This window comes from Osmia bicornis, chromosome 10, assembly GCF_907164935.1.
Source record: "Osmia bicornis bicornis chromosome 10, iOsmBic2.1, whole genome shotgun sequence".
Classification (NCBI taxonomy): Eukaryota; Metazoa; Arthropoda; class Insecta; order Hymenoptera; family Megachilidae; genus Osmia; species Osmia bicornis.
This window is the reverse complement of record NC_060225.1, coordinates 3,074,569-3,102,495: the sequence shown is the minus strand read 5'-3', so window position 1 is coordinate 3,102,495 and position 27,927 is coordinate 3,074,569. Positions and strand designations below refer to the sequence as shown.

The following is a 27,927-nucleotide window of genomic DNA, read 5'->3' as shown; positions in this document are numbered from 1 at the left end:
GATTGGAAGATAAAAACAAAGAAATAAGTAGCAATCTCGCTCGAAAAAGAAAGATAGGTATTCTTGTCATTTGAAAGTTTCGATGGTCAATTAGCCAGCAAAAAAAAATGTTAAAAAAATAAAAGAGAAATATGCCCCTCGGGGCAGAAGGGCAGATCGTGGCTCGATGGTATCGCAAATGTGCTGTAACGGGTTAAAAGTGGTTCTCATTCAGCATCGACCTCGTCTGCTCTAAAATAACGAAGCAAACGTATTTGAAAACTCATATATACACCTGTGTAATCATTAAAGTATTATAAATACTTTTATTCGCTACACTGAATGCCATGGTTCGATAATACAATTGAGCTTCCTCCTATAATGTATAATATATATATATATATATATATAAGAATATAAAAAATGTCTGCTGCTTTCACGCTCTGCAATGCAGTTGTAAAAAACCAGTAAAAAATGCTTGCGCGGCTGTATGTAGAAAAGGCATGTACATCCCGTCGAGAAGTCATATATTGTCCAGTCTTTCGTATAAAGTTCGCTCGTGACCGATTGCTCGAGAGAACGCCGGGGCCCATTAACGTCCCCCGTGTGTCGTTTGTCCTCGCGGGCGCAATCGCACGCAACAGCGTGAAACGGCACGTCGACGTAGAAAAAGTATTTGTTAAACTTAGAAAAATATATTATACAAGTTAAACGGTAGCGGTCAGGAGGCGATCCGCGATGAATCGTTCGCGAGGAGCGAAAAAATTAAAAAGAAAAAAGAAGGAAGAAAAAGAAAAAACACCAAGGATCGTCTCCTGATCCTTATCAAAAGTCGTCAGAATACATCCAACTCAGTCGAGAGGCGGGCAAAGTGTCCTTAAGAAACTATCCTAATTTAAGTGTTCACCTTTCCGATGAAAGTTTCGACAAGCTAGTCTAACATCTCCCTAACAACTGTAACGGAAGTGGAACGGCTTGCAGGATACACGGTGGCCACGAGTAAGAACGGCTAATAAGGATCGTACACTCCCCCGAGTCTCTTTCTCTTCGTATCGCGTTCACTCCGTTCACCTTCGTCTCCTCGTTATATTTTCATTGTCAAAAATTTGATCATCGTCTCACGGAAACGACGGCCCCTGTTCTTGTTTGAACCGCGATCGCGCTTCGACCAGTTGGGCTAACAAGCACACGGGCCGTGAACACATAACGCGATTACACAGGATATCTCCAACCGTGTCACGGATTAAGGTAACAAGGGATGATAATAGACGGGTTTGCGACTTTTCTCCATTACATAGAACGCTTTAGGTTTCCCGTTTCCGGGAAAGTTCTTGTGGATGCTGGTGGAGCCGGATTTGCCAGCTATAGGAGCGTAGTACGACATGGCTGCCTTCTTCCGGTGTTTCTTCACCTTAGCGGTGTTCCTCGAGCCGTGAAGTTCATTCGTCAAGTGAATCCTGTGGACGCCTGAATCGTCAAGCCTGTAAGTTTTGTTGCTTAGATTGCCGTTGCTCTTCTTCGATGATTCACCTTTCTTCTCTTCGTGTTCCGGATAGCTAAGCCTCTTGTCGTTGTTCCTAACGTGTTTCGACGGATTAACCTTCTGACGAAGAAGAATTTTATTACCATTGGAAAGGTAAGTGTACTTTTCGTTTCCCTGTGCTTCTTCGTTCGCTTTCGATACTCCCTCTTGAACAGTCTCGACGAAATTCTTGCGCGACGAGTTCTGATACTTCTTCGACTCCTCTAATTTCTTCTTGGCTTGTTCTATCTTCAGTTGAGCGTGCAGTCTCTTCTTCTCGCTGATCTTCTTCACAACGGGCAGATTCCAGTGATAAATCTTGGCCGGTTTTCCGTTTCCTTGAAATCCGACCGGGAAATTTGGCCCGATTTTCGTTATCTTCTCGTCCTTGCCGGATTTGTGCGGTTTCGTGATCGTGTAGTAAGGCGGGCTAGCCGGAAGTTTCACTATGTAAACGTGACTGTCCCGATGCCCGTGCCGGCGGCTGTAAGGCTGATGAATCCTCGTCTGAGAGCTCAATCCGGGTGGCTCCGGACCAGCCAAACGTTTTTTATGATGCCCATCGGGAACCTGAAGCGGCGCCAGACCGAGCCGATTCAGAATGGCCGCGTTGCTCGTGTGAACCGTCTCGAAGTTCGACACGGATTGTTCGGCGGCGATTGCCACCGCTGCGCTGCCAGACAGCAGCACCAGTGAAAAGCCGAATAACCTGAAAGAGGAAAAAGTAAAATCTTGATTAGTAACACGAAGGGCAACGGGGGGGGTTTTAGAGTCGACACGGTGGATATTCCGACAAGTGCCACCGTAACAAATGAAGCCATCGCTCTTAGACTGCTGGTGCACCTTGTAATTACAAGCGACTGATTAAAAGACGCTCAAGCTACACCATTTCACGCTCAGGCCCTACGGAATTAAACATCGTCAGTTTAAAACGCGATCCATCACGAGTTGCCAGGTGCGGAGAGACAAAGGAAGAAACGGTTCGGACGTGACCGTGGCTGCTTCCTGGACAGCTAAGGAACGGAACTAGATTCTAAAACTGCCTGGCTGATCGTAAAGTACACCGTGAGTGAAAAGAAATATTTCATCGACCGTAAAAGCGTCGACTCTGGCAACGAGACGAGCTAGAAACTTTACGAGCGAAGAAATAAGGAGCGTTGGGGCTCACCGGGTACCAACGCGCGCCGCGTGCTCTCCAACCATTGAGACACCGCGCGGTTGCTTATCGTCCTCTCGGCTAAGGCCAACCAAGGCGATAAATCACCTTTTCCTCTTAATTACTCTCTACACGCCGCTCCGCGCCGTGCTCGCTAATTATTCCCGCCTCGTTTTTTCTCCCTTTTTCCGGGATGACGCTTCACGCATAATACCGAGAAACGTGCGTTCCATTCGATTAACAGTAACCCGAGTGCATCGTCGATTGCCTGTTAATTTCGAGTTTCGAGGGAAAAAAGTTGGGTAGTCGCGCGATTTACTGGACGGCTTTGAAGCGGAGAAGACGCGGACATAAATCTAGCCGGCACCGTTACATCGTTACGTCACGGGTAACTGCGAGACGCGATATTTATGCTTCCACCAGGCTCTGTAATCTTCCCTGTAATTATTCCCGACGCAGAGTGACAAAGTAGTTACACCGATCGATTAGTATCGACATCAATCTGTTAAGAAATTATCCAGAAGCCTCTGACTATCTTTGGCGGCGAATGAATAATGAGAAAGGAATAATTAAATATCACGGTCGCTTTTAAAGGAAAGACTGGTTTAGCGGTCCTCGAACGTACGTCGCGTTATTCGTATAAATTAATACGTCATCCATTCTGTTTCGAAGAGAAGTCGTATATGTACCGGCAGTCGTGCGTGCCGGATCTTAAAATAAGAGGGAAAATCACGAGCCGTACAATTGAAAGGACTGTCAGGAGGTAAGTAATACCGGTTGACGAGTATTCATCCTGGCCGCTGTTAGAACCATTTTCGACTAACAAGCTCGTTAACTAATTTTCATTAAAAAGGGATTCTTTGTTTCTTTCTATCGAGGAAGATCTCTGAATGTAATCTTTCTCTCAACAAAGCTCTATTCACACGATTCTCTCGAATTCTAAACCATCGCTCTCAGCCGCTCTATCAGGTCCGACTGAAAGCCGTTTCCTCAACGTACAAAAACCATTATCGTGTTCGACCTATCTAAAAATTCCACAACCGGAACTTGGTCAACGTGTGGCTACTTTAGGGGAGATCGGGTATGGATGTCGCATTTTTTTATTTTTATTTTTTACAGGTTGTAATTGCAGGGAAGTTCATTCTGATATAGTTTAATATAAAACAGGGTACGTTCTAGTTAAAAAAAAAAAAAATTAAGTGGCCGTCCAGAATATTATCAATAAGATTGTGAGTTAATTCACGTTATCTGTAGTAAATATTATGCGACAATGTACCCCGAACTTGGGTTGGTTGTCTCACATTTAAGTAGCTAAATTTATTAAGAGAAAATCAATTCGATTGAAAAAGTAACAATTTTATTATTAATGTCATTACATACGTTATAAAAATCTCTTATATTTCAAGTTTAATTCTGAAATTTGAACACAAAATAATAATGCAACTAAGAAACTATACAGTCTTAAAGACAAAATAAAATTTACTATTGGAAATATTAAAAAAACATTAAAAATTTAACTCTTTGTACTGATCAAATATAAAATTAAATTTTTAAATATTTACAATAAAAGTAAGAATTCTAAATCATTAAAAATAAATTTAAAGTAGTTGCAGCAAACTTATCAATTATTGAAAATCATTAAGTCAGCAGTCTTACCGTTAAAAAATCAATTCAATTAAAAAGGAACAATTTTGTTAGTTAACCCCAAATGTTCTGTGACAACTTGACCCACACCGTTAAATAATTTACACTATCCACTCATTTATTAGGAAGTTTGAAAAATGCAAAAAGACCATCAGAATAAGTTGGATAAAACTCGAAACTATCAGATTTTAAAGACGTTCTAGTCGATATTAAGAAACAACTATACTTTCCTTAATAGAAGAGATATTGCAATTTACTTGAAGTGTATCAAAACTAACAATGACCCGTCGTGTCTTGATCCTAATCTACAGCGAACTGATCGACCGCGGGGCAGAGGCGACAATGTGTCTACTAGAGGTGTACGAGTACTTGATTTATTCGAGTAAGTACTCGAATTTCGAGTCAAACAATGATCGGTCGGTCGAGCCGAGTCGAGCCCTTGAATTTACCGAATTACTCGAAATCGACGAACTGTTTGAAACAAAAGCGAGCTACTCGAAAAAATGGAACCACTCGAATATTCGAGCCGGTCGTAAAACTTCGATTTACTTGAAGGTGAATTTTCAGCTTGAATATTCGAATAGTTTGATTTTTTCGAGTAGCTCGCTTTTGTTTTGCGCTCGACTCGGCTCGAACAATCGAAGCGAGTTCAGCTCGGCTTGTAAATTACGAGTACTCGCACACTTCTAATGTCCACGCGTTCCCATGGGTTATTAGTACATTTCTATTGCTTCATCTTCTTTATTATAACGATTGTGACGGGTATACTTCTGAAAGGCCCCCCCACTCTAGGACAACCAAACTTCGGATTTATAGTAATTAAGGTTAGGGTTAGGTTAGGTTTAGGTTAGGGTTAGGTTAGGGTAGTCATTTTCCGTGGAAATGCGTTCTTATCGAGATAATAGGGGGGTCCCACACTTTTAGAATACCCTGTATATCTCGAGAACGGTTTATTTGCCAGTTCTGAAAATGGTCTCACTCGATTTCTCGTCCCTCAATTACTATAAACCCGAAGTTTGGTTGTCGGTAGGGGGGCCTTTGTGACAATCATACTAGGTTTCCCTTAATATCAAACGACCGTACAGACTGGGTGTTAGAAAAAGAAGGAACATCCTTCTACCAAGTAAGTAAGTAACAATAACCGAAGTTAAACGAGCGACTAGTCGCAGGTGAGCATTATTCCCGGCTGGTAACCGGAATGAGCAACCTGCTGGCAAAAAAGTCTTCGGCGAGGATTACGATTCCGGTTGAGCCGAAGGAAGATGGTAAAGATGGCCGTGTGCCGATCGTCAGTCCATTAAAGTTCGACGCATTCGTCGAAAGCACACGATTGGCAGGTTAGAAGAACGCGGAAGAGGAGTCCTCTCTGGTATACTCGGGACGAAGAGAACGCGACCCAAAGGGGCGAGGCGAGTGTAGATGAAAAACAAGAGGAGAGAAGTAAAGAAGAGGAAGAAAAAGAAGAAGAAGAAGTTGAAGGAGGTAGGAGGGAAAGGCTGAGAGACAGTGTAACCGATGGAAGCTTGGGTAGGTAACACGTGCGTGTGCATTCGAGTATGCGTGAGAAAGAGTGATGCTTGAAAACCCATAGGCCATCGTCGTCGCGAAGTTGGAATGAAAAATGAAAAGGAATAGGAACGCTGGCGTGTTGCGGTGTACCGAGATTAATCTCCATGATCATCAGCTGGATCAGCGTTTGCGGGTTATCCACTTTCAGTTCTCCGTTTTAACCTGGCCATTAGGCTCCGGATATCGAGTAATTCAATGGAATTTCCATCTGGCGTATTACACGATCGAAACGGGATCGACTTGGCTCCGATCCGATTGTTTCGTAAGAATCTTACAAAAAAACACCTGGGAGACACTTTGAATTCCTTCCGCGCGTTTTAACTCATTTGGATAAATAAATGAAACAATTTGTATGCTTTCGCTTTAGCGAACCATAACATTTCCATCAGAGAAGATGAAAGGACGAGTCATTAGCGGACATACGGTATAAGTACCTCTAACGCTGATTGTTTTGGTGTACTTGTTATGCAGTCTGGTAATTTGCTACGTAATTACCGGGCTCGTCTCACCGACTACCTGCGTCGATAAGTACCCCTCGACGATCGAACAAATTATCCCTCATTTTTCATTCATTTTTTCTTTTTTCTTTTATTGGATAATAAAACTGAATACGTCGAATGTACGAACGTCGTGGCCGGCTGATTGATTCAATAACGCGTCGACAGTAGTAAGTATCTCGTTTCTACGCAGTTACGTCGCGTTCTCGAACCACTTTTCGCAACAAATTGGTTACGATCACGTGAAAGGTTAAACGGGAGAATAACACGGCAATCCGTGCTCGGTTCGTTTCACCGCCAGGCGAAATAACCTGACACGAACGACGATGGTGAAGAAGGACGCGGGTAAGTTTGATGGGACGTCGGTGGTTGCCGCGGGGTTGTAATGGCCCGGCAAGCCTGTAATTTCTGTCTTGGTCGAGTTAACATTCGACTACGAGAAAAGCCAACTCGCCACCCAACCTTCTCTCGCTAGCCTCTCGAATCGCAATTACTTGTACCGATTTAAACGAGTATGCTTATTAAATTTCCAAATTTTCTAATAGAACCTTGAGAAAATAGGACAAGGTATACAATTTTTTTTAAAAAGTAACAATTGCAATTTTTTTTTTTTATTTCGGTTGTCCCATGAGTGGGGGGAAGATCGCTGGCCCCTTTACCGGCAGTACATGAGGAATCTTAACTGGTGTTATCGAAAGGGAGTTGGGAAAAATGTATATAGGGTAGAAGAGGAGAAAAATTGCAAAAAAAAACCCCAAGACATAAAACTAATGCCGGAGCAAAAGGAGAGTACAGGAGGACGAGGGAAGAGTCATCGCAGTACAGTACTCCCACCCCTCAAGAGGGATAGTAGTGCAGAGGTCGTGGAAGACTTAAAGGGAGGGAGAAAAGAAAAAAGAAAATCAAAAGTTTAAGAGGTGGAGGGAGGTAGATTTTAAGTATGGCGGTTTAACATAGCAGCGTCCATAGAGGGGAGGGTTTTTAATCCGGTAAGGAATACAGTTGTGGTCATAGAGGGTGGTTTGAAAAATAAGAGGATTTAAATGGGAGGAAGCGGGAAATGAGGTTTTTTAGATAAGGGACGATGCCGAGGAGTTTGGCTGGAAAAAGTAAGAATTTTTTTTTTTTTGTTTTTGGCGTGAAGTTGGCATTCGCACGAGGAGCGTTTTCCGTTGTGGTCCCGCCCAATATACTTTAGGTTGAGAATTAGATAGTTTGCGTGGTGTTACCAAAAGAAAGTAAAGCTTAGGAGGACAAGAATTTATGCGGGAAAATTTGCAAAACAACCACTACTCTTAACCTGTATAATTATGCAAAGTAATCGTAGAGAAAAAGAAATAATGAGGCAATATTTATGTTATCCACATCATCGGAAATGAGAGACCCAAAACGGCGGACCAAGGAGAAAGCCACAATTAACTTTAGATGAATATTTTTGCATTTATTTCATAAATGTGAAATTAAATAATAAAATATAAATATTTGTTATAGTCCGAATAGAACTATAACTGTATGCGTAACCCTATATGAAAATAAATAAACTTTTAACAAGAATCCTTCGATACGATCGTTTTCACTGCACGGATTGACTGACGCCGATAGGGAAATTGCTTGCAACGATCCCGTCCGATCAAGATACAGTTCTTGTCTCCTTTAACTCGACGTCTAAGTGCGATTGCTATCGAGCATCCTCGAAAGAGACAAGAGCAACTACCCTGACCGTCTATCTGCTCGTATCCTATCGCTATCCACTTATCTCCGATCGGCTTAGTCTGGTAATTTAAATGCGTTCGATATTCAGTGAATCCTCGTTCGTGCAACTATGCCCAACATTTCGAGACAATATGAAAGTTTACGACTCGAAGGCCGGGAACAAATCGTCCCAGGGGATCGACTAAATGGTTAGAACTTCGAATACCTGGGATTCCAGGTAGACCTGACCGTAGGATTCCAGCGGAACGACTGCTGTTTCATTCCACAAATACCTCGTTCGCGAAAAGCTGTTTCTTTTATCAGAACTCCGCGTTTTCGAGCGGACTGCAGGTAAACTTGAAACTGATAAATCCTCGAAACTACAGAATCGTCGTGACTGAAAATGAATGCATTCGATTAGGCGCGTCGTTATTGACCAAGAAAAATTTCAAACAGGTATAATCCGCCTATGCGAAAGACTAATGGCAGGGATTCGGTGTCGCGTTGAAACGGGATCTTAGAGGATATTTTTACGCGGCTAGTCGACTCGCGAGGAAGATACGAATCCTAGGTCGCGTTAACCCCGAGGTCGGAGAAACGTTCGGTGGATCCGACGGAGGATTAATCCGTGGCACGGGAGAGTTTGTTCACCTTGGTGATCCGGGCAGACTATAGCGAAGACCGTAGGCTCGTGTCCACGATAGAATCGAGCGTGCACCCTCGTCGTTGAGTTCGTGCGAACATCACACGTGCTCGCGCACGCACCACCTATCCTACACTCTTACACCGTCGTACAGAGGCTTTGGCTTTCACGCGTGTATCATCGTGGCAGAAAACGCTTCGAGTTGTTTCTCTCTGAAGATTCAATAAAATCCCACCGGACAAAATGAAAACGACGGAGAATCCTATTGAGAGTCAACGCGTTAAATAATTGAAAAGATTTTAAATAAAAGCTTACGAAAATAGGAGAGCGTGTACAGTTGATTTTCTATTCTAGATCATTGAACTCCATCTTTTCAAGCGGACTGCAGGTAAACTTGAAATTTATAAATTCTCGAAGCTACAAAATCGTTGAGAAAAATTTCAAACAGGTATAATCCACGACGTATGCGAAAGACTAATGGCATGATAAGGATAAGAGTAAGTTTTCACTCGTAATACTAATTGTTACAAATTGATTAACACTAGAACTACCAAAGGGGTCAAAATGGCTGGTTTTAATATTTTTATTTTAGATTATAAATTTTGTCGAGGTATTTTATTGAAATCTATGTTGGCTATTGTCGAGATAAAAAATGGATGTATACAGGGTGTCCCGTAACTGGTGGTATAAGCGAGTAAGTGATTCTACGTGAAAAATTGAATCGAAAATGTAGAATAACATTTTTTCATATGACGCTTTATTTTCGATAAAAATAAGTTTGAAAATTTGTCGAATACGCGTTCGAAAATAAAGTGTCATATGAAAAAATTTTATTCTACATTTTCGATTTAATTTTTCACGAAGAATCACCCCCTACTCGCTTGTACCACCAATTACGGGACACCCTGTATATTAAATTATGTTCCATTCTATATCTATTTAATTTTTTATATTATTTTCAACTTAAAAATAAGTGTGCATCAAACATCGGTAGTTCTAGTGTTAAATCTAAAGTTTCGTCAGCCAATTAGTTCTTATCAGAAGCACGGTGATATCGATTGCTCGTATGGAAAAACAAGTTCCATTGTTAGATTCCGATGTTTAATAAATATTTTAATAAATTTAATACACAAAATTCTTACATTAGACAGTTAAAGTAATTTCCTACTACTAGCGATTCTTTAGGTGATTACACAACTCTACTTCTGGCTCTGATTCGTATTCTTATTCTGAAGGAAAAGTGTTCTGGTACTGGTTTTAAAAGGTCGGAAGACTGATTTTGAAAATGGTGGGAATGAGGATTAGGACCAATAGGAGTTCTTGCATATTACTGAGGTTCCAAGGGTCAAGCGTATGATTCAGGGATGGTGAGTAAGGTATTCAAGGGTCGTATGCGTAATTGTATGTAGAAGATAGTGCGACTAGAGACAGAATTTAGGATTTACTTAGGTATCTAACACCATCCATCAGGATGTTAACGTTTTCGCTACGACGGACTTGCCCGATACGGGGTAATCCTAACGCAAACGAACTTAAAAAATAAAAACAGAATAAATTTCGTAATATAAAATAAAAGAGAAACGAAATACAAGAGATTGGGAACCATAGAGATAACATATTATATTCTGCTCTACCAGAGTGACTAAAGTCACCGTCGATGCACAGCGAGCGTGAGATATTGGATGACTATTGTTAGATTATTTCATTTCAATAATGTGCTGGCAAAAATGAATCGTGCATCGAGAGCACTGCCCTTTGTATAAAGTAAAAGTAGAACCGATTGGATCTGTCATAAATACAGTACAGACGTCCTTCCGAGTCAGAAAAATAAAATCTTCTAAAATCGGTACAAAGCTGAGTTTGATTTTACACCCATTTCCAATAACTACAGTTACCGATAGTAGCGAAAAGGTTCAGTGATTTTATGCCATCTCATCTGTACACAACCTGAGGTTAGCTCCTAATAAAAATCAGTGAATGATTGCAAACGAACGAATAAAATCACAGTCGATGAAGATACATCGAACGCGACCGGAAGATAGGTTGATTCTATACAAAGTATCGAAAGACACATCGCTTCGTGTTCATCCGCAACGGTGTTTCTTGCGATTCGTTCAATCACAGAGCCGTAATCACAGATCGATGTATAAAAAATTAATTGCAATCGCGATTGATGGATGTCTTAGGATAAGACGCGTTCATCGGAGGGCAAATGACAGTGATCGGTAAACGCGTAGCGAAGGAATTCAGCTGTTCGACGTGAGTGAAATAATTTATTGATTTCCGTCGGGTATGCATACCACCATCATAACGAAACATCGCGTCACGTTGCTGATGTAGCTAGAGAAACAGGCGGACGTGCAGTCCATAAATCTCAATGCACCGAATTCGCTTGGACCACGTCCGACTAACCTTTCCTTCCAATTAACTTCTTCCTTCCTTTCTATAATCTCGATCCTACGAAACGTATTTAGGTACAAAGTGTTTCTAAATTCTAACAATCTGTCCTCTCGTGCTGCTCCAAGGGAGGTTGGTTATTTTCGGCGGTTACATCGTCGGTGAATCAGAAAGGGAAATAGGGAAGACCGGGTATGATTGTCACAATTGTTATAATAAAGAAAGTAAGCGATAGAAATGTACTAATAACCCTTGGCAACGCGTGGACATGTCGCATCTTCCTCGCGATCGCTTAGTTCGCTGTAAATTAGTATGGGTATACTTCCGAAAGGCCCCACTACCCTAGGACAACCAAACTTCGGATTTATAGTAATTGAGGGACGAGAAATCGAATGAGACCATTTTCAGAACTGGTAAATAAACAGATCTCGAGATATACAGGGTATTCTAAAAGTGCGGAAACACCCTATTACCTCGATAAGAACGCATTTTCACGGAAAATGACTAACCTAACCCTAACCCTTTCTCTTTTTTCTTTTTTCGTGGGGGAAATCTTCCACAGACGCCCCAAGCCCCCCTGGGGAGGGGCCGGGGGGAGTGCCGGATTTTTACCGGCTAAAACCCCCACGGTGACCTGCACAGGGCTGTAGTAAGGGCCCACCCTAACCCTAACCCTAACCTAAAGTTAGGTTAGGTTAGGGTTAGGTTAGGTTAGTGGGGTCCCACACTTTTAGAATACCCTGTATATCTCGAGACCGGTTTATTTACCAGTTCTGAAAATGGTCTCATTCGATTTCTCGTTCCTCAATTACTATAAATCCGAAGTTTGGTTGTCCTGGGGTGATGGGGCCTTTTGGAAGTTTCCCCATTAGTACCAAGACATTGTTAGTTTTGATACACATCAAGTAAATTTTTGCAATATCTCTTCTATTAAGGACGTCTTTAAAATCCGATAGTGTAGAGTTTTATGTAACTTATTCTGATGATCTTTTTGCATTTCTCGAACTTCTTAATGAATGAGTGGATAGTGTAAATTATTTAACGATGTGGGTGAAGTTGTCACAAAACATTTAGGATTATTTGTCACGTATGACAAGTAACTAATAAAATTGTTACTTTTTCAATTGAATTGATTTTTTAACGGTAAGACTGCTGACTTAATGATTTTCAATAATTGATAAGTTTGTTATAACTACTTTTAATTTATTTTTAATGATTTAGAATTCTTAATTTTATTACAAATATTTTAAAATTTAAGTTTATATTTAATATTGTTTAATGATCAATACAAAGAGTTAAATTTTCAATTTTATTTTTAATATTTCCAATTGTAAGTTTAATTTTGTGTTCGAGATTGTATAGTTTCAGAAATAAACTTTAAATATAAGAGATTTTTATGGTAACATTAATAATAAAATTATTACTTTTTCAATCGAATTGATTTTTTCGTAATAAATTTAGCTATTTAAATATGAGACAATCAACCCAAGCACCGGATACATTGTCGCAAAATAATTACTACAGATAACGTGAATTAACTCACAATCTTATTGATAATATTCATAAAACTAATTTTTTTATAAACTTGAACGTACCTAGTTTATATTAAACTATGTCTGAAGAAACTTCCCTGCAACTACAACGTGTAAAAAAAAAATGTGACAACCATACCCGATCTCCCCAACATTATTATGCAAATTCTAGATGGTCCTTTCATCGTTTTTCAATTATGTGCCGGATGAGAGAAGAAAGAACCTTGTCCCCTCTATTGAATAAATCTCACGAGACGCTTCCTCGACCCACGCGTTATCGAGTTGTTTCTTCACGAATTCGTGCGTACTTTTGAAAATACTACACCATGACCGTGGCCGAAGTATGTCACGAGTTCACTGTACGTTCGCGTCACCTGCCAAAGGTGAGCAAGAATGAACGATCGTCATAGAGCCTGGGACCAAGCGTGTTAAGCGGCAAACCGGTCGTCGACCGGTTCGATCGTTCTAGCGAGAATTCATGGATATTTCCCGGTATCTCGATACCGATGCTCGAAAAAGCTTCTACATCTTCCTCTATCTGCCCGAAGACCGCCGATGAAAGCACCTATTCGAAAAAGCGCATTAACGAGCTCGGTGATCGGTAATGCCACAGCAATTGATGAGCCACGCATGCGCTCGGATAATTGAAATTGTTCGAGCACAACTGCGAGCCTAGCTCGTTCGATACAGCCAACCTTGATCCGCGCATAAATTTCCCTTCGGACGACTCGAATGACTAAGAAACATTATCGCGAACGCGATCGGAAGGTTTGCCTATCCAAAAGGAGCTGGCACGTTTTTGCGTTCGGTTAGAGGAACAGCGAGTCTTCCTGTATCGCGAAAAGGGCGATCGGTAGCCGAGAAAGGTATCTACCGGCGATTAGCCCGAAGGAAAAAGCATCCTGGTACTTGGAAAAAGTATTAAAGGTTTTCTTCTTTGTAACTTGTTACGAGTATCCCTAATCAGGTGACGATCTTCTGATCGATCCTGCCCTACGCTATATTGCCAAGGTCGCGTTTCATCGGAAACCAAGAGTAATTTCACCCCGGCGTTGATTAATGAATCGAGAACACTAGCGGGGAAAGGGAAAGTGAAGGATGATAAAAATAAGAAGTAACACCGTGGGAGAGCATCATCGATTCTACGTGGCGCAGACGTCGCCTTATATAGCGTCAACCCTCCATTACGGGCCATTGAATCCGCGCGTATTGCCAAGAAATCGGGGAAAGATAGAGAGAAAAAAGAGGATGGGATAGGTTGAGGAGGGAAAAAGTCGATCGTATCGGCGAGTAAATGCGTTCCTACGATTCTCTTAATGTTCAGCAACGGGTCGTGATTCAAGGAGGAAGTAATTATCGTTCCTTAAAGCCACTTTCAGATACGCATCGACATCTCGCGTTTTAATGAAATTCGAAGGGAACAAAAGAGAAAAATAAGCAATTAGTCTCCTTAACGAGTTTTAATTAGACTTTAGTCGTTGTATCTGTCGAGATGTACAGCGGGTGATCAAATTATTAGAATCACTCGCATAAATTGACAATTTTACATAAAAAGGATTAATTCTTAAAGGGTACGCCTAGTTGGGATCGGGTAATTCTCAAGATTTTTTTTTGACGTCCTAATAAATATTTACTATGAAGTGAAATATACCGTCGAAACATACATGTTTTAAAGTAGTTTTAAGATTTTTTTAATGATGGAACCACTCGTAGAACGTTCTTTTTCTCGAGATCACTTGTGGTGGCAACGATATCTTTCAAACCGCTTATTTGAATTCAAAACCAAAGAAGATTGAGTTAGTATATTGTATTGTTAAGGGCCAGAACGAAGGATTTTTAATTTCGTTGAAAAATTTTTTTTTATCGCAAAGAAAATAAAATTTGACCACGTCAAAAATCGGACTTTTCAGTAAAATTGTTGTCATTTTGGTGAAAATCAAAATTTCGCAAAACCCTTCATTCAGGCCCTTAACAATACAATATACTAACTCAATCTTCTTTGGTATTCATTTCAAATAAGCGGTTTGGAAGATATCGTGGCCACCGCAAGAAAAGGGCGTTCTACAAGAAGAGCTGTATTTCCCTCATTATTTAACATTTTACTTTCAATAAAATCTTAAAACTAAATTAAAACATGTATTTCTCGATGGTATATTTTACTTTACAGTTAATATTTATTAGGACGGCAAAAAAAAATCTTGAAAATTACTCGATCCCAATTAGGCGTAACCCCTTAAATGAAAATCTAGTTAAACAGAATTTTTGTTATTTTCTTATGATGGATCAATGCTTGGAAAGTTATGATACACGGTTGAAAAAAGTGAAAGTTCTTGACCTCAACCCCATTGAAAATTTATGGCAACATTTATTATTAGTAATAAATGTCAATTGATTGAACGTTTGATAGAAGTATCGGCCAGAAATAAAGCAATCAAAATAAAAAATTGAGGCAGTAATTGCAGAAAAACGCGTCGTTACGAAATACTAACATACATATGTGAATATAATCTTTTAAATGTATTTGTTTATTTTTATAAATATTTTATTGTATATTATTAGTGGAGGATTATTGATTAAAAGTTACTCAATGTAAAAGCCTTAAAATTGTGGCTCTATTTATACACAAACACAAAAAACCTATTTTTCATCCACTGCAGTTACTTTCCTCGATTTTCTTCTTTTCGACTCGGCAAAGATTTTTCTATGGATCTCTCGCACGCAATTTATCGCGAAAATCGTTCAACGTGTAAAATTGTTACGCGGAAAAGCGTCTGGAAACATTCGGTGGTCACGGATCGTGGCTTCCAGGTACGTGCCACGAATCCTGGAATTCGGATTCGCTCGATAATAGTAAATAAAGATCGGAAAATCCTTTTTAAACTCATCGAAATGGGTCAACATCAGGAAACGGTGATAAGCACGATTAAATAACGCCCGTCATTTTGCGACAATAGCGTCGACGAAGACGCGTACGCGTAGTCTCGGGAGATAAAGGAACCTTGACGTGAGGCGAATTGCAAACAACGATCCTGCGGAAGAAGGAACCCGAGAGAGGGACAGGGTCTCCGGCTTGGCGTCCCCTCGCATTTACATCGATCGTAAATTCAGCAGCCATAAACGTATATCTCGCCATTAGATGCCGCACCACCCGCGTCGCGTGTTCCTCGAGGACGTATACGCGAGTCCGTCCTCCTTCAAAAGGATTTCCCTCGCATCAATTACGCTCACTTGACACTTGCAGACTCGAGTTCCTGAGTACATGTAACAAGCAAACCACGTTTTCATCATGGCCCGTGATTAAGTTCCGAAAGTTAGCCTGTTTCCCATGGAAACTTTCGTCGAATCGATCGGCTCGAACCTTCGAGAAACGTTAGCATAGAAATATAATATAGAACAGCAGCCACCCTCTCTTCCTCTCCTTTTTTCTATGGAGAGAAAAACGCACCCTAAACAAAACGATGTTAAGCTACCATTAAGAAACACGAGTTGCTCGAAGAGAAACCCCTGGAAGGTAATTTACCCGAAGCTCGTGCACCCCCGCGAACGAGGCACAATAGAACCGCTCGTCGAAGGGACTCGAGAATTCGGACGCGAATCTACGGCTTCCAAGACTTTTCAGAGGGAGCACTTGCCACCGTGAAAAATATCGAGTATATTGCCTAAGAAAGATCGAATACAAAGAAAAGCCAGAGGGAAAAAGATTGAGACGGAGAAAGAGAGAAAAATAGGGGGAGACGAAACGAACGTCAAACAATGCGATCGGGTCTTATGTAACCTGAAAAGACCAGGCTGAAAGGGCATTGTTTTGGTCACGTAGCCCTTTCCTCCCTTCGGCCCTATAACACACTCGAGTGTATATATCTTTTTACCTGTGTATCTCACGCATTCATCCAGCGTGTAACATCCTGAACGTTCCGTGGAACCTGTTACTTGGTTAGATACCAGATTATACCGTGCCTCTTTCTTTTTTCATCCGGTATTCAACCTCTCTCTTTCCGCACCGATGAGCACGTTAATTGGCGCACTTACGTATTTATAGGGCCACGATTCGCTAATTAGTCAATTGGATTAATGCGTCCGGATGATAAACGAAAGTAGCCGGAGTCTGGTGATTAACTGGTCGGATAACGATAGTTGGAACGCGTCGGAAAATCGGCTATTAATTTCGGGATTGTTCGTAACGATCGATCGATGATCGGCCTGGCAACGAGATAATTTGACAAGGAGAGAATTTGTCAAAGGCTAGCGGGAGCAATTGCCGTGCAGAAGGTTGCTCGATCGGCTCGAGACCCCGGTTGCCGCCAGTCTTGTAATTGGCTCCACTTTGGCTCCGCAGGACTCTGCTAAGGAAGTGTCTTCTCGTTCGAGTAACGGGTAACAGAGGTTCTCATCGTATCGCCTTACCAACAAATTTCCTGTCTCTCGATCCACCTATAACGGAGCTGAACAGGTTAATTACATTTCCCTGTCAACGCGTCCGTAAAGCTGAATTATTAAAAAGAAAAGGATCGTTCGAGAGGAAAATGTTTTTCACGAAGGGCGCGTGGAACGTGACGAGAGTCGGAAACAGTCTTAACGGATTGCGATGCGGCCGGGTAGGTCGATAAAATGAGGAAGCGCAAAACGATCCCAGGAATCTCGTTGCCGCGTCGTTTCTATTTTTCGTTCCTACGGAAGCTCCCGTTTTCTCGCTCGGCTGCCAGTATCGTGCTCTTCAAAGCCGAAGAAAAGCAGAAGAAGAAGAAGGTGTCGAACGTAATTCGAAACGCGACGATTCTTTGACGAACCAAGAAGCCAGACATTCTATCGCAGCTAATGAAACAGCTAATTAAAATTTTTACCAGCTACGCGCTCGTCTAATTAATTCAACTATCTCTGTAATGGCTTGTACCATTGCGCGATCGCAAATGAAATTACGCGATTCCACGAGCGACTCGACTGCGTTCCCAAAGCGTTCCACGTTGGTTAATTCAATTTGCAAAGCGTTGACGATTTAATCAAAGGGAACACCGAGGAACGGCGATCCTTTTCGAGAAATCGAGAAACAACGATCCAGAGAAAGCAAGAAGAGGAAGCAGAACGAGTTGCATGCGAATGGATCTCTGAGGACGCGTATAGACACCATAAAAGTATAGAAGAACGTTCGATGTCCTCGAGCGAGTCGACTGAGCGAAAAGTATATAAAATTGCGGATCGAGGATTAAAAAAAATGTAAGGAAAAAGCGAAGATCAACTTAATGAAGTTCGAAAGTAGCCTCGGGAACTATCTTCCAGCTAATGCAACCGAGTTCTTATCCTCTTCTCTCCGGACAATGTTCTTTTTACGTCAATGCGAGAAAACTTAATGCATACGTTAACTTTTTCCTGAGATCCTAAGTGTTCTTTGCTCTATTAAATCTAACGTAACGATCGCCATGAGCGAAGAAACAAGATGAAGCTTTGGCACGGATAAATAATTTGCAGCTAATGTGTAATTTTAATAAAAAAGCAATTTCAATCTCAATATCCTGTAACCTGAAGAATTATAACTTACGTCTGGTAATCGCGTTGTATTGACTCTTTTCATGAAATAAATAGTGATGTGCCTAGTCGGGTCGATTCGGAAGAAATCGGGCGGGCGTCCGATACATGCGTACAGTCGGATAGCCCGATTATTTCGGGTTCGGTCGGGTACAGTCGGGCAGATTCGGACGAGCTCCCAAATTGTCTTATTCCAAAATTCCATATAAAACAGATTTTGCACATATGAGAGTTGGGCTGCGGACCGCAGGAGCTCGTCCAAACCTGCCCGACTGTACCCGACCGGACCCGAAATAGTCGAGCTGAACTCGCTTCGATTGTTCGAGCCGAGTCGATCGCTTGAATTTGCCGAGCTACTCGAAATCGACGAACTGTTTGATATAAAAACGAGCTACTCGAAAAAATCGAACTACTCGAATATTTGAGCCCTTGTGAAACTTCGATTTACGAGGGCTCGAATATTCGAGTAGTTCGATTTTTTCGAGTAGTTCGTCGATTTCGAGTAGCTCGGCAAATTCAAGCGATCGATTCGGCTCGATCGACCGATCATTGTTCGACTCGAATAAATCGAGTACTCGCACACCTCTAGGGAGCACGGTCGGGCAATCGTCCAGGGCGCTAGATCTGCAGGGGGCGCCGCAGCTCGGTGTCCGGGCATTCTCGTATGCGTTTATTCATTTATATCCGTTTAAATTAGTAAAGCTGCTATGTAGTTCAACATATTATTACCTTATCTTTTTTTCTTAAAAATTTTGCCCAGACCGCTAATATTGCTAAAACCGGCGCTGTCCCTGGAAATAAGACATCACAGTTGGGACGCTGTCAAAATTTCCTATTAAACCTGGAAGATTACAGCCTCTGAAGGTCTGTGCCTTCCAAATAGCACGTGTTGTTACCTGATCCTAACCGAAAATTATTGTCCCCGTCTAGGTAACAGGATGGAAGATGAACTGGACAATAGACGCACCTGTTAACCGATCCCGAGATGCTGGTAGACGAAACACGAAAATCCGAATCGATGATCCACCCTCTTACTATTCGGTTACCGACATTCCAACCCCCGGTCTGATACATCTGGAATATTAGACACGTGCGAGGCATTCTTTGGTAAGATCCTTTTGAACTGTAAAGAATCCTTGAGAATTGAATATAAGGTAGGCAAGATAGAAGGGAACGGTTCACGAGAGAAATTCCAGTCTCGTGCTTCGAGTATGAATCGATCAGGAATAAGACACGGAGACAATGGAGAGAAACCGTAGGATAAAGAAGGAGAAGGAAAAGAAACGGCTGGAGTTTGAGCAAGCAGCCGCGTCCGAAACATCCGCTGGCAGCTTTTCTTTTTATTCTCTCCTTGCCCGCCTCCTCCATTTGTCTCAAGGATCCCTCTTTTACTTTCTTTTCTCTACTCCTCTGTTCGCCTTCCTGCCGCAGGACCTAACACCAGCACCATTCAAGCAACGCGTCGGGAAAGAGGATAAGATTCTGTGTGGATGGAGAGCCTTTGGCTCGATTCGAACCACCTCCAAAATCGCGACTGACCAACGTTCAACTTACAAATGAACTTAATTCGATCGGAGATTTAATTAGAAAGAGTTCGGTTTCTTACGGGGTAGCGAGAAATGATAAACGAGGGCCCAGTTTCGTTGCATTCGCGGAGCGACGAAAATAAAGATTGATAGCGTCGATTACGAAATAAAAGATGAGGGTAAAAGCTCGCGAATTACATCGGTCGGTTCGCTTTTACGGTGGAAGAGCACGTGAAACGTAATTGCAAGGCCGCGAAATTTGTACGCTCGGCCAAAGCTCCATTCCCAGATCGTTAATTCCCCGCTAGCGCTGACCCTGTCATTACGTATCTTCGGCAGTAAACTTTGATTACACGTTTCGTGCGAACGGTGAGGAGGTAGGTACTCGAAGGGAAAAGAAGAAAAATGGGGTATGGAAGGCAGCCAAAACCGCGTTATCACCAGTAATTGAACGCGCACCGTCTGGGATACGCGTCCCGAGCAGAACCCTTTCTTTTTTCCCCGGCAAATTTTCGAGGCATTAGAGGTAAATTTACATCCGCCACGCTGGCTTAAGCGAAGCAACCGCTTCGAAAAGATCGATAACCAAAGGGTGAAAACTTTCATGTTTTCAAGAAGGATCGTTAAAGATTTTATTATGACATCTCCGTGGACGGAGCAAACGATCTTTCTCGTCTACGTAATCGCTTCGAAGGAAAAGAATTTTATAACCGATTATACTTCTGTAAATATTATTTTCCATCATATACACACGCAACATCCGTCACGGTTGACGGACTCATTAAACGAAGGTTCGAGTAAACACGCGTCAACTTTGAAGGCATAGAAACGCAGGAACATCCGCCACGTTGAATCCAGTCGAGAGAATCATCTTGACGTTTTTATTGTATAATCGTACCCCCCCATGCGAATAGTAAAAGACGGGCGTAAAACAGGCCTAGTTGATTTTCGCAATCAGTAATGTAACGCTGGCTCCTTTTTGCACCGATTTCCACGTCAACCGGTAATAGCATCGGCTTCATTAATCTGTCCGCGCTTGCGTGTACAAGCGATAGCTCAATGCTCTGCTAGAGATACGATTTTTAACGGAGTCTACACGTTTCAAAACTAATCACTTTTGTCGATTAACGGTGTCGCAGCTGGAGCTCTGATCAACACGACGAATCACCGTTACCTTCTTTTCATCGCGAAACACCGATACGTTTCCTCGATAAGCAATATAATCGCAGCAAGATCGGAAGAACCTGAAATATTTGAAGCGGTTACCTCTAGGACAATCAATTATTTTGGCAAGTACTCTTCGTACGAGTTCCCTTTTGTTCCTCCCTATATTCTCCCCCTATATAGTTTACTACCCTCTCGTACGAAACGTCCCAATTACAAGTGGCTCTTACTGTCACAGCAAGAGAGAGAGGAACAAAAGAAGAAAAAAAAGAGAAAACGCGACGTCAAAAACGAGATCACCGGGTAGAAAGGCAACTTGTCCCCGGTCACGCAGAGGATCGTAAATCCTCGAGTAGGAGCATCCTCGTACTCGGGATTAACGCGAGGCACGTATGGATCGTTGGTATAATTTTCGGGTAAATTTAGCCCGGAACAATGCGTTAGATTCGACGGTGTACGTAAAAGTGGCACGATTTTCTCCCAAGATGTTGTTCCGCTGGCCTGGGCGTGTCAAGTGCAACCGCGTGGTCAGGTTTATTCCTTTTTAGGTATTTACGAGAGCTCAGCTGAATAATGAAAAGGATGCCGACCGAGCGATTATGCGTAAAAGTAACTACATAGCGGTAAGTGAAAAGGAAGAAGCCGATTGGCAACTGCCGACGCGGTTTGAATTTATAATTTACATTTCCATGGGAGACGTACCGTGCGCGCCGATGTATCGGCGGATAACACATCAGCGCGGTTTACTTATTGTGAGAAATCGCAACATGGTATTCGCGTTTCTTCGAGCCAGAATTCGAATTTAATTCTACACTTCGTATTATCTTCATTTTCTAAATGTTAGAGTAGCAATCCAATTTCAAACGAAGCGCGTGATGGCGTCAAAAGAAAGGTTGAAGGCGCTAATCGTGCATCGCGTTTTCATTTTCTTTTGTTTTAACGCACACTGCGCATTATGTTTCTTTTGGTCGGTTGCGTATTATTGTATGATGATAATCTATGGAATAAACTATGATGATATCCCATGCGCATGGTGATTAGTTTTATTTCTCGTCTCATAAAAAATATGTTAATCTTGGATAAAGGTATCCACGATAAGCTTTTGGCTAACACTAAATTTTCTAAATTTTTTTCATGATTTCAACAAATTGTAACTTTTTAAAGCGATGAAAATATGTACATATTTTAGTGAATTAATTTTTATAGGTTCTCAAAAAGCCTCAAATTTTTTAGTCCAATTTTAACTGAGATATTCTATTTTGAACAGTGTATACTCACTTTTACCTCTCACTGTACATACTTTACCTAACAAAACACAAAATTGCGGGAAAAAAATAAAATACAAAAAACGCAGGAATTTATTACACAACCTAATATATAACGTTAGACGGTTAGAGAGCATAGATGAATATTGACGAGCAAAAAGGCCAATAGCATAAAGAGAACGTCCCACAGAATGCCATTTTCCTGACGTGCTATTAAATCAATTGCCTACAAAAAAAGAATTTCTCAGATGTAAACGAAGGAGAAACACCGTAAAAGGAATACGGGATATACGGGTGATAGCTGGCTTTCAAAGCGCACGTGTTGAGAACAGAAATTTATCGATCGGTCGTTAACAATCTCTGCAAGATATATCCTCCACGGGATTCATTAAACGCCCCTAAACGATAACCAGAACGCGCAGTGCGGCATAGAGGCGATTTAAATGCGTGCATACGCCTAACACCCCAATAGAGACGCGTGCTGCGTTCAATGGACATTCAGGAACAATCCATTTAACCCTTATTAGGTCAGTGTCAATGGCCAAGATTGAAACGCCAGCGGAACAAACCTCGACGTCGGTAAATGGTACTACGTCTATGCAAAATTAATAACCATATTTTTTTATCATTCAACTGGATAGCAATTAGAAAAATTGGGTACACCCATACCTCGCTTTGCGGAAAAGTTGGCCGTATAACGAATCAATTATTTTGATAGAAACCCATACAAATCTGTTCGAAATTTTTATAAAATAATATAGTTTTAGTTTTTAGTTTTTAGTTCCTTAGGGAAGAAAAAGGCGTTTAGTCTCGTGATTGACACCTATCATACTGCAATTCGGAACTTCTATACATTCGAACTGCATGCCGGGCGACCGCCAGCGAGAACACTGTCATCTCGCCGCCACCTAGCGGTCCCCGGCCCGAACCAAAGGCGTCCGGGGAGACGAAACCCTCTCTCCTCCTCCACTAAACGCCTACAAAGTATTTTATTCTTTTTATTCCCTCTAAAAATGTTTACATGAAAATAAAAGTACATTTTTTTCGGCCGTATAATGAAACATTGTGGGCCGTAAATCGAAAAAGTGCCATTATAGAGGAATGCCGTATAGCGAGGTACAGGTGTAGTACTAATTACTTGAATCACCCTGTGCATCACGGTAAACAAGGAGGACGATCATACTCGTTACGTTACGGAAGTTTACTCGGACATGCCGTGCAGTATCTCGTGATCTTTCGACTTTGAAAATATTCATGAGCCGAACGAGCATATCCGATGCACTCCGAACGCATCCCAGACTCTGCTCCTTCCCTCCCGACCGTGCCGGCTCTTTGACCTCAGCACCATTCTGCATAACGGTGCATCGGCCTGGACGTTTGCCTATTATGTCACTATATTCGCGAAAGGATGCTGTGTACCGTAACTATAGCCTGGATGCAAGTTTCTCGGATTTTCTTCAACCCATACACGATCACCGTTCGCGATGCAACGATTATCGCGAGGAAAGAAGAAAATACAGATCGTGCTCGGTATAACGAAGTCGGCATAATAGGGAATGCAACGAGCCGGGGACGGGAGCGTTGTTACGGTCTCTATCGATCTTCCAAACGCGTTCGCGGCGCTTCTTTTTCTCCGACAATGAGTTTTCTTATAACTGTCGCGGCAATTGCACAGTTATCGATTTCGCGATTTAACGCGCGATCGATATCCAATAAATATCAAACGATCACCGTGAACGTCGCTTTTAACGATAACAGTCTTACGTATATCTGTTACTCGTAAACACGGTAGCGAGCGTTAGTAAATGAAATGCGTTTAAACGGTTTACGATCTATTTCATGTGTAGAACACGAGAATTTCTGAAAAATGACGCGAAACGAGAGAAATCTATCCTGCAATCGTTTCATTACAGGTGTAAACTCGTTTGATCATCACATTGCGCGTTACTTTGTTTATGAAAATAATGAATTTTTAAGATTATTTTCAAATTCAACGAAAATTTTATATTATTTTCTTTTGCTTAAAATTTATACATTTAATTTTAGGTTACTGCCCTTAACATATGTTTTGTAACTCACAAATAATATAATATAATTATTTTTCTTTGCCCAAATAGAATTGTAATTTACACTGTTGGAATTAATTCCGGACACTATGAATAAAAATATTCTTTATTTCATATTTGTGCAGAAAATGTATATTCTGCTATACTAAATTGATACCGTAATATTTTTATTGTAATCTATAATGTTTATACTTAATATTTTCACATGATTTGGTCTGTAAATGTATAAAAATTTTTATTTAAAAAAATCTCTACTGTGTTGTTATTTTTGTTTTTGCGCCTGGCAACACGAAACGTTGTATGAAATAGCCAATTACAGGATGAAAGGATATCCAACGAAATATTAATTTGTTTCTACCTCCTTTGATGTGTTGAAATTGTAATTTTTATTGTATATTAAAAGTATCGCTGTAAATGATCTTTCTACTGATTTTTTTATATAAGCGACGTCCTAAAATTAGAAAACAATGATTAAAATATAAAATATAATTGATTATATATTAAATAATTGAATAAATGTGAAATTTAACTAAAAATTTAAGTGTCCAGAATTAATTCCACTACTGTACTATGTAAGAAATGCATTATATCATACTTTCTACTTTTTTAAAAAAAAGATCAACCATTATAAGAGGTCAATAACTGTATACGCTACTCTAGCAGTAGGTAATGTCTTAAAAAAACATCTTGAAACTAAGTTAGTCGCACAAACAAGATCTTGCGAAATCATCGAGGTTGAAACCTAATGTTTGCTCGTCGATTACGTCTAGTAAACCGATCATTGCTCTCGCGTTGTTCGAACCACTCAGACGAGTTTCTCCATGCTAATCAAGCTCGAAGCACCAGGTTCAGCAAGTGACTCTAGCCGGGAAAAAGAATAGGCAAAGGGGAGTCTCGGTGTTCCGAGAATCAAAGGGTGAAACGCATTCGCAACTGTTTCCTGAAGAGGAACTGTTCGCCTCTGTCGACTCCCCGGAAAGCAGGAAGACGAGGCCCAGAAGAAACGGAGGAATTAGAAACCTGAGAAATCGTTAGAACGCGCGTGCTCCTATTACTCGGATGCCAATCTCTTGCTCTTATACTCGACTTCTCCTGAACATCGTTTACACACGCATTCAACCAGCCTATTTACGTATGCTTCTGCCTACTTATGTACCGAGCAGTCAGCACGTACGTGCCGAGCACATAATATATCGCGTGTCCAAATCGAACTGCCACCCTTCGTTCTCTTCTCGATTCTCCTTTACCTCGGGGAGGGTCTCTCGACAAACAGACCTGCCGCCTGCAAATGGTTGTAGCCTGTGCGAGCAAACACGTCTGCAGCCTTTCGAAGATCGTGTTATTTTTACGTGTACCACCTAGAGCTCCTTCTCACGGTCTCTAAGCAAATATATCGAACCGCGACGTGTCTTCGCTCGGACGGATCGCGGTACTCGCATTTATTAATAAATTAGTGGGATAAGTTTCCGAATAGCCCCACCAAAATTGAGAACTCAGGTTCGGTATATGTTTTACCGTTTTTGAGATATCGTGGTAAGAAATTTTTGTACGATTTTGGGACTACGCATGCGCTGTTCAATACTGCGCATACACAGAGCCTAACCTAATCTAACCTAACCTGACCTTACCACGATACCTCGAAAAAGGTAAGACATCCAGCTCTGAAACCAACTTTAATCGGTTTCTTGTAGTCAATTTAAGTTATATGCCGAACCTGAGTTCTCAATTTTGGTGGGGCCATTCGGAAACACAACCTATTAATGAACAACTGCGCTGAGTCATCAACGAAACGATGCTTTAACCAAGATTAAGAGGTAAAATGTTTCAACGAAAGAGCTAATTAAACCTCCGACGTGGCAATAGGCGTTTCCAAAACTCTCGTTGGATAATTTACTCTAACGTAGAAGCTGTCGATCGAGCCCTTCGCTCGACTTTGACGAGACCATAACGGGAGACGTTCGATGAACGATAACCTTTGACAAGATAATTGTGCATTCAAGAGAAGGAATAGCAGAGTAACGGTGTTGGTGCACAGGTTCTCTCTTTCAACCGCAATCTCTTCCGTTTATTCCCCGCGATCAATTACGACAAACGCCGGCTATTCTTCTCGGAATGATACCCTTTCGAAATCGATTCAACGGGTTAAGGAAAGCTGGTTATGCTCAATTAAGGAAACGGTTGTTGGCGAAACGAATGAAGGAAACGGGAGGAGCGAAAAGCGAAGAGGAAAAGGTACACGAGCTCTCTCTCTCTCTATATTGCCGGTGTAATAATCCACGGCAGGAATGGTTATGCCCTTAACACGCACCAGCACGGCGCGTATGCAAAAGTAAACACGTCGAGCCTGTTTAACACGTTCGATCGTGTGCGTGCCACCTTTTCTTTCTCTCGCGCTTTTTTTCTCTCCCCTTCTAACAATCATGCCAGTCCCTTTCACCCCCTATGGTCGGTGACTAACACACAAAGACATACGGTGCCCTTAACGTAAATCGCCGACGCACACGGCCCTGTGTTCCTGCCTTTGCCTGCCGTACGTGTCGATGCGTGGGCGACCCCTCCGAATCGCGTATCGAGTGCCGACAGACTAACAGAAAAGTGCACAGTGCACTTACACCTTCTCGAAGGCGAACCTACGATCGCTCTGCGGTACACCCTATTTATCCTCGCGTTCCGAGCTGACCAGTTTGGAGAAACTTTTCAATTTCATCGAAGAGAATTAAATTGAACGGAGCAAATAGATTTACACGATGCCGATAATCCCTTCGTAAAGAATGATTTATGCGACGCTTAAAGCCTTATGTCGAGCGGTATTGTGCTGCGAGAGGATGTCGATTAATGTAGATCACCGCAGGACTTTTATGCTCTCGTCTGCTTCCACGAAGTCAATAATTTATTACGATGGGCTTTGGCTCGAGCCAGAGTCAATATTGACCGTGCTCGGATAGAGGATACGGCGCCGTTCCTCGCCCGACTACAACAAATTCAATCCACCAATCCATCCGCAAATATTTGCAATTGCTTTCTCGAATTTTGCTTCTTGATAAAATAGAAATAAAAAAGGAACGGGGGCCGAGCAATCGATATCGGCCGTTACTGGTGTACTAGAATTTATTGGAAACGCATAACGTGCCTGTGAGATTTATTACGCGGCCGTCAGTTATGGATTTTCGATATTTACTGCTCCAGGCGATAAAACTACTCCATCGACTGTCGACGATGAATGAACGAATGAATGAACCTGGAGCAACTGCTTCGCAATGCGTCATACACTGTCCAATGATATTACGTTCGAAGAAAGTACAAAACCCGTGGTAAAAGAGGAATGTATCTTATCTGTAGCGAAGGAAACGAATTGGAAAGATCGACAGGAAGTGGCTCGATTCACCGTTTCCACGCCGAATGGAAGAATTGTTTACTACTTCCAGAATGCTAAGAACATTCCACGCTGTTCTAGAATTTCTCGGTTGAAGGATTTAAAAAGAATTTGAAAAAATGTCGCGTATATAAAAAATCTAAGTCGAAAGGAATTTTTGAAAATTTTCTCCGAAGAAACGAGGACAATGTTGGTTGTCTTTTGAAAAAGACAATTTGAATTTCAACGAAACTTTTGTTGCTTACCTTTCAATGGTACACATGTCGTGGCGATATGTTTCTCAGAGTACAGGTCAAGCACAGGTATTTTTCTGTTGAACTTGGACCGTGAAGTTCTCTGATGGTTGTTGAAGCACCATTAATACCCGAAGCAAACGAAACGA

General features: G+C 41.6%; 1 protein-coding gene across 1 annotated transcript; it reads right to left on the bottom strand.

Moving 5' to 3' along the window:
* Positions 1-324: 324 nt before the first annotated feature.
* Positions 325-27,927, bottom strand: LOC114874373. The gene is made up of 2 exons (XM_029183577.2): positions 27,791-27,927; positions 325-2,210 (listed from the first exon to the last, which is right to left on the bottom strand). Exons 1-2 carry the CDS (start codon positions 27,805-27,807, stop codon positions 1,223-1,225), a joined length of 1,005 nt encoding a protein of 334 aa, XP_029039410.1. The 5' UTR covers positions 27,808-27,927; the 3' UTR covers positions 325-1,222.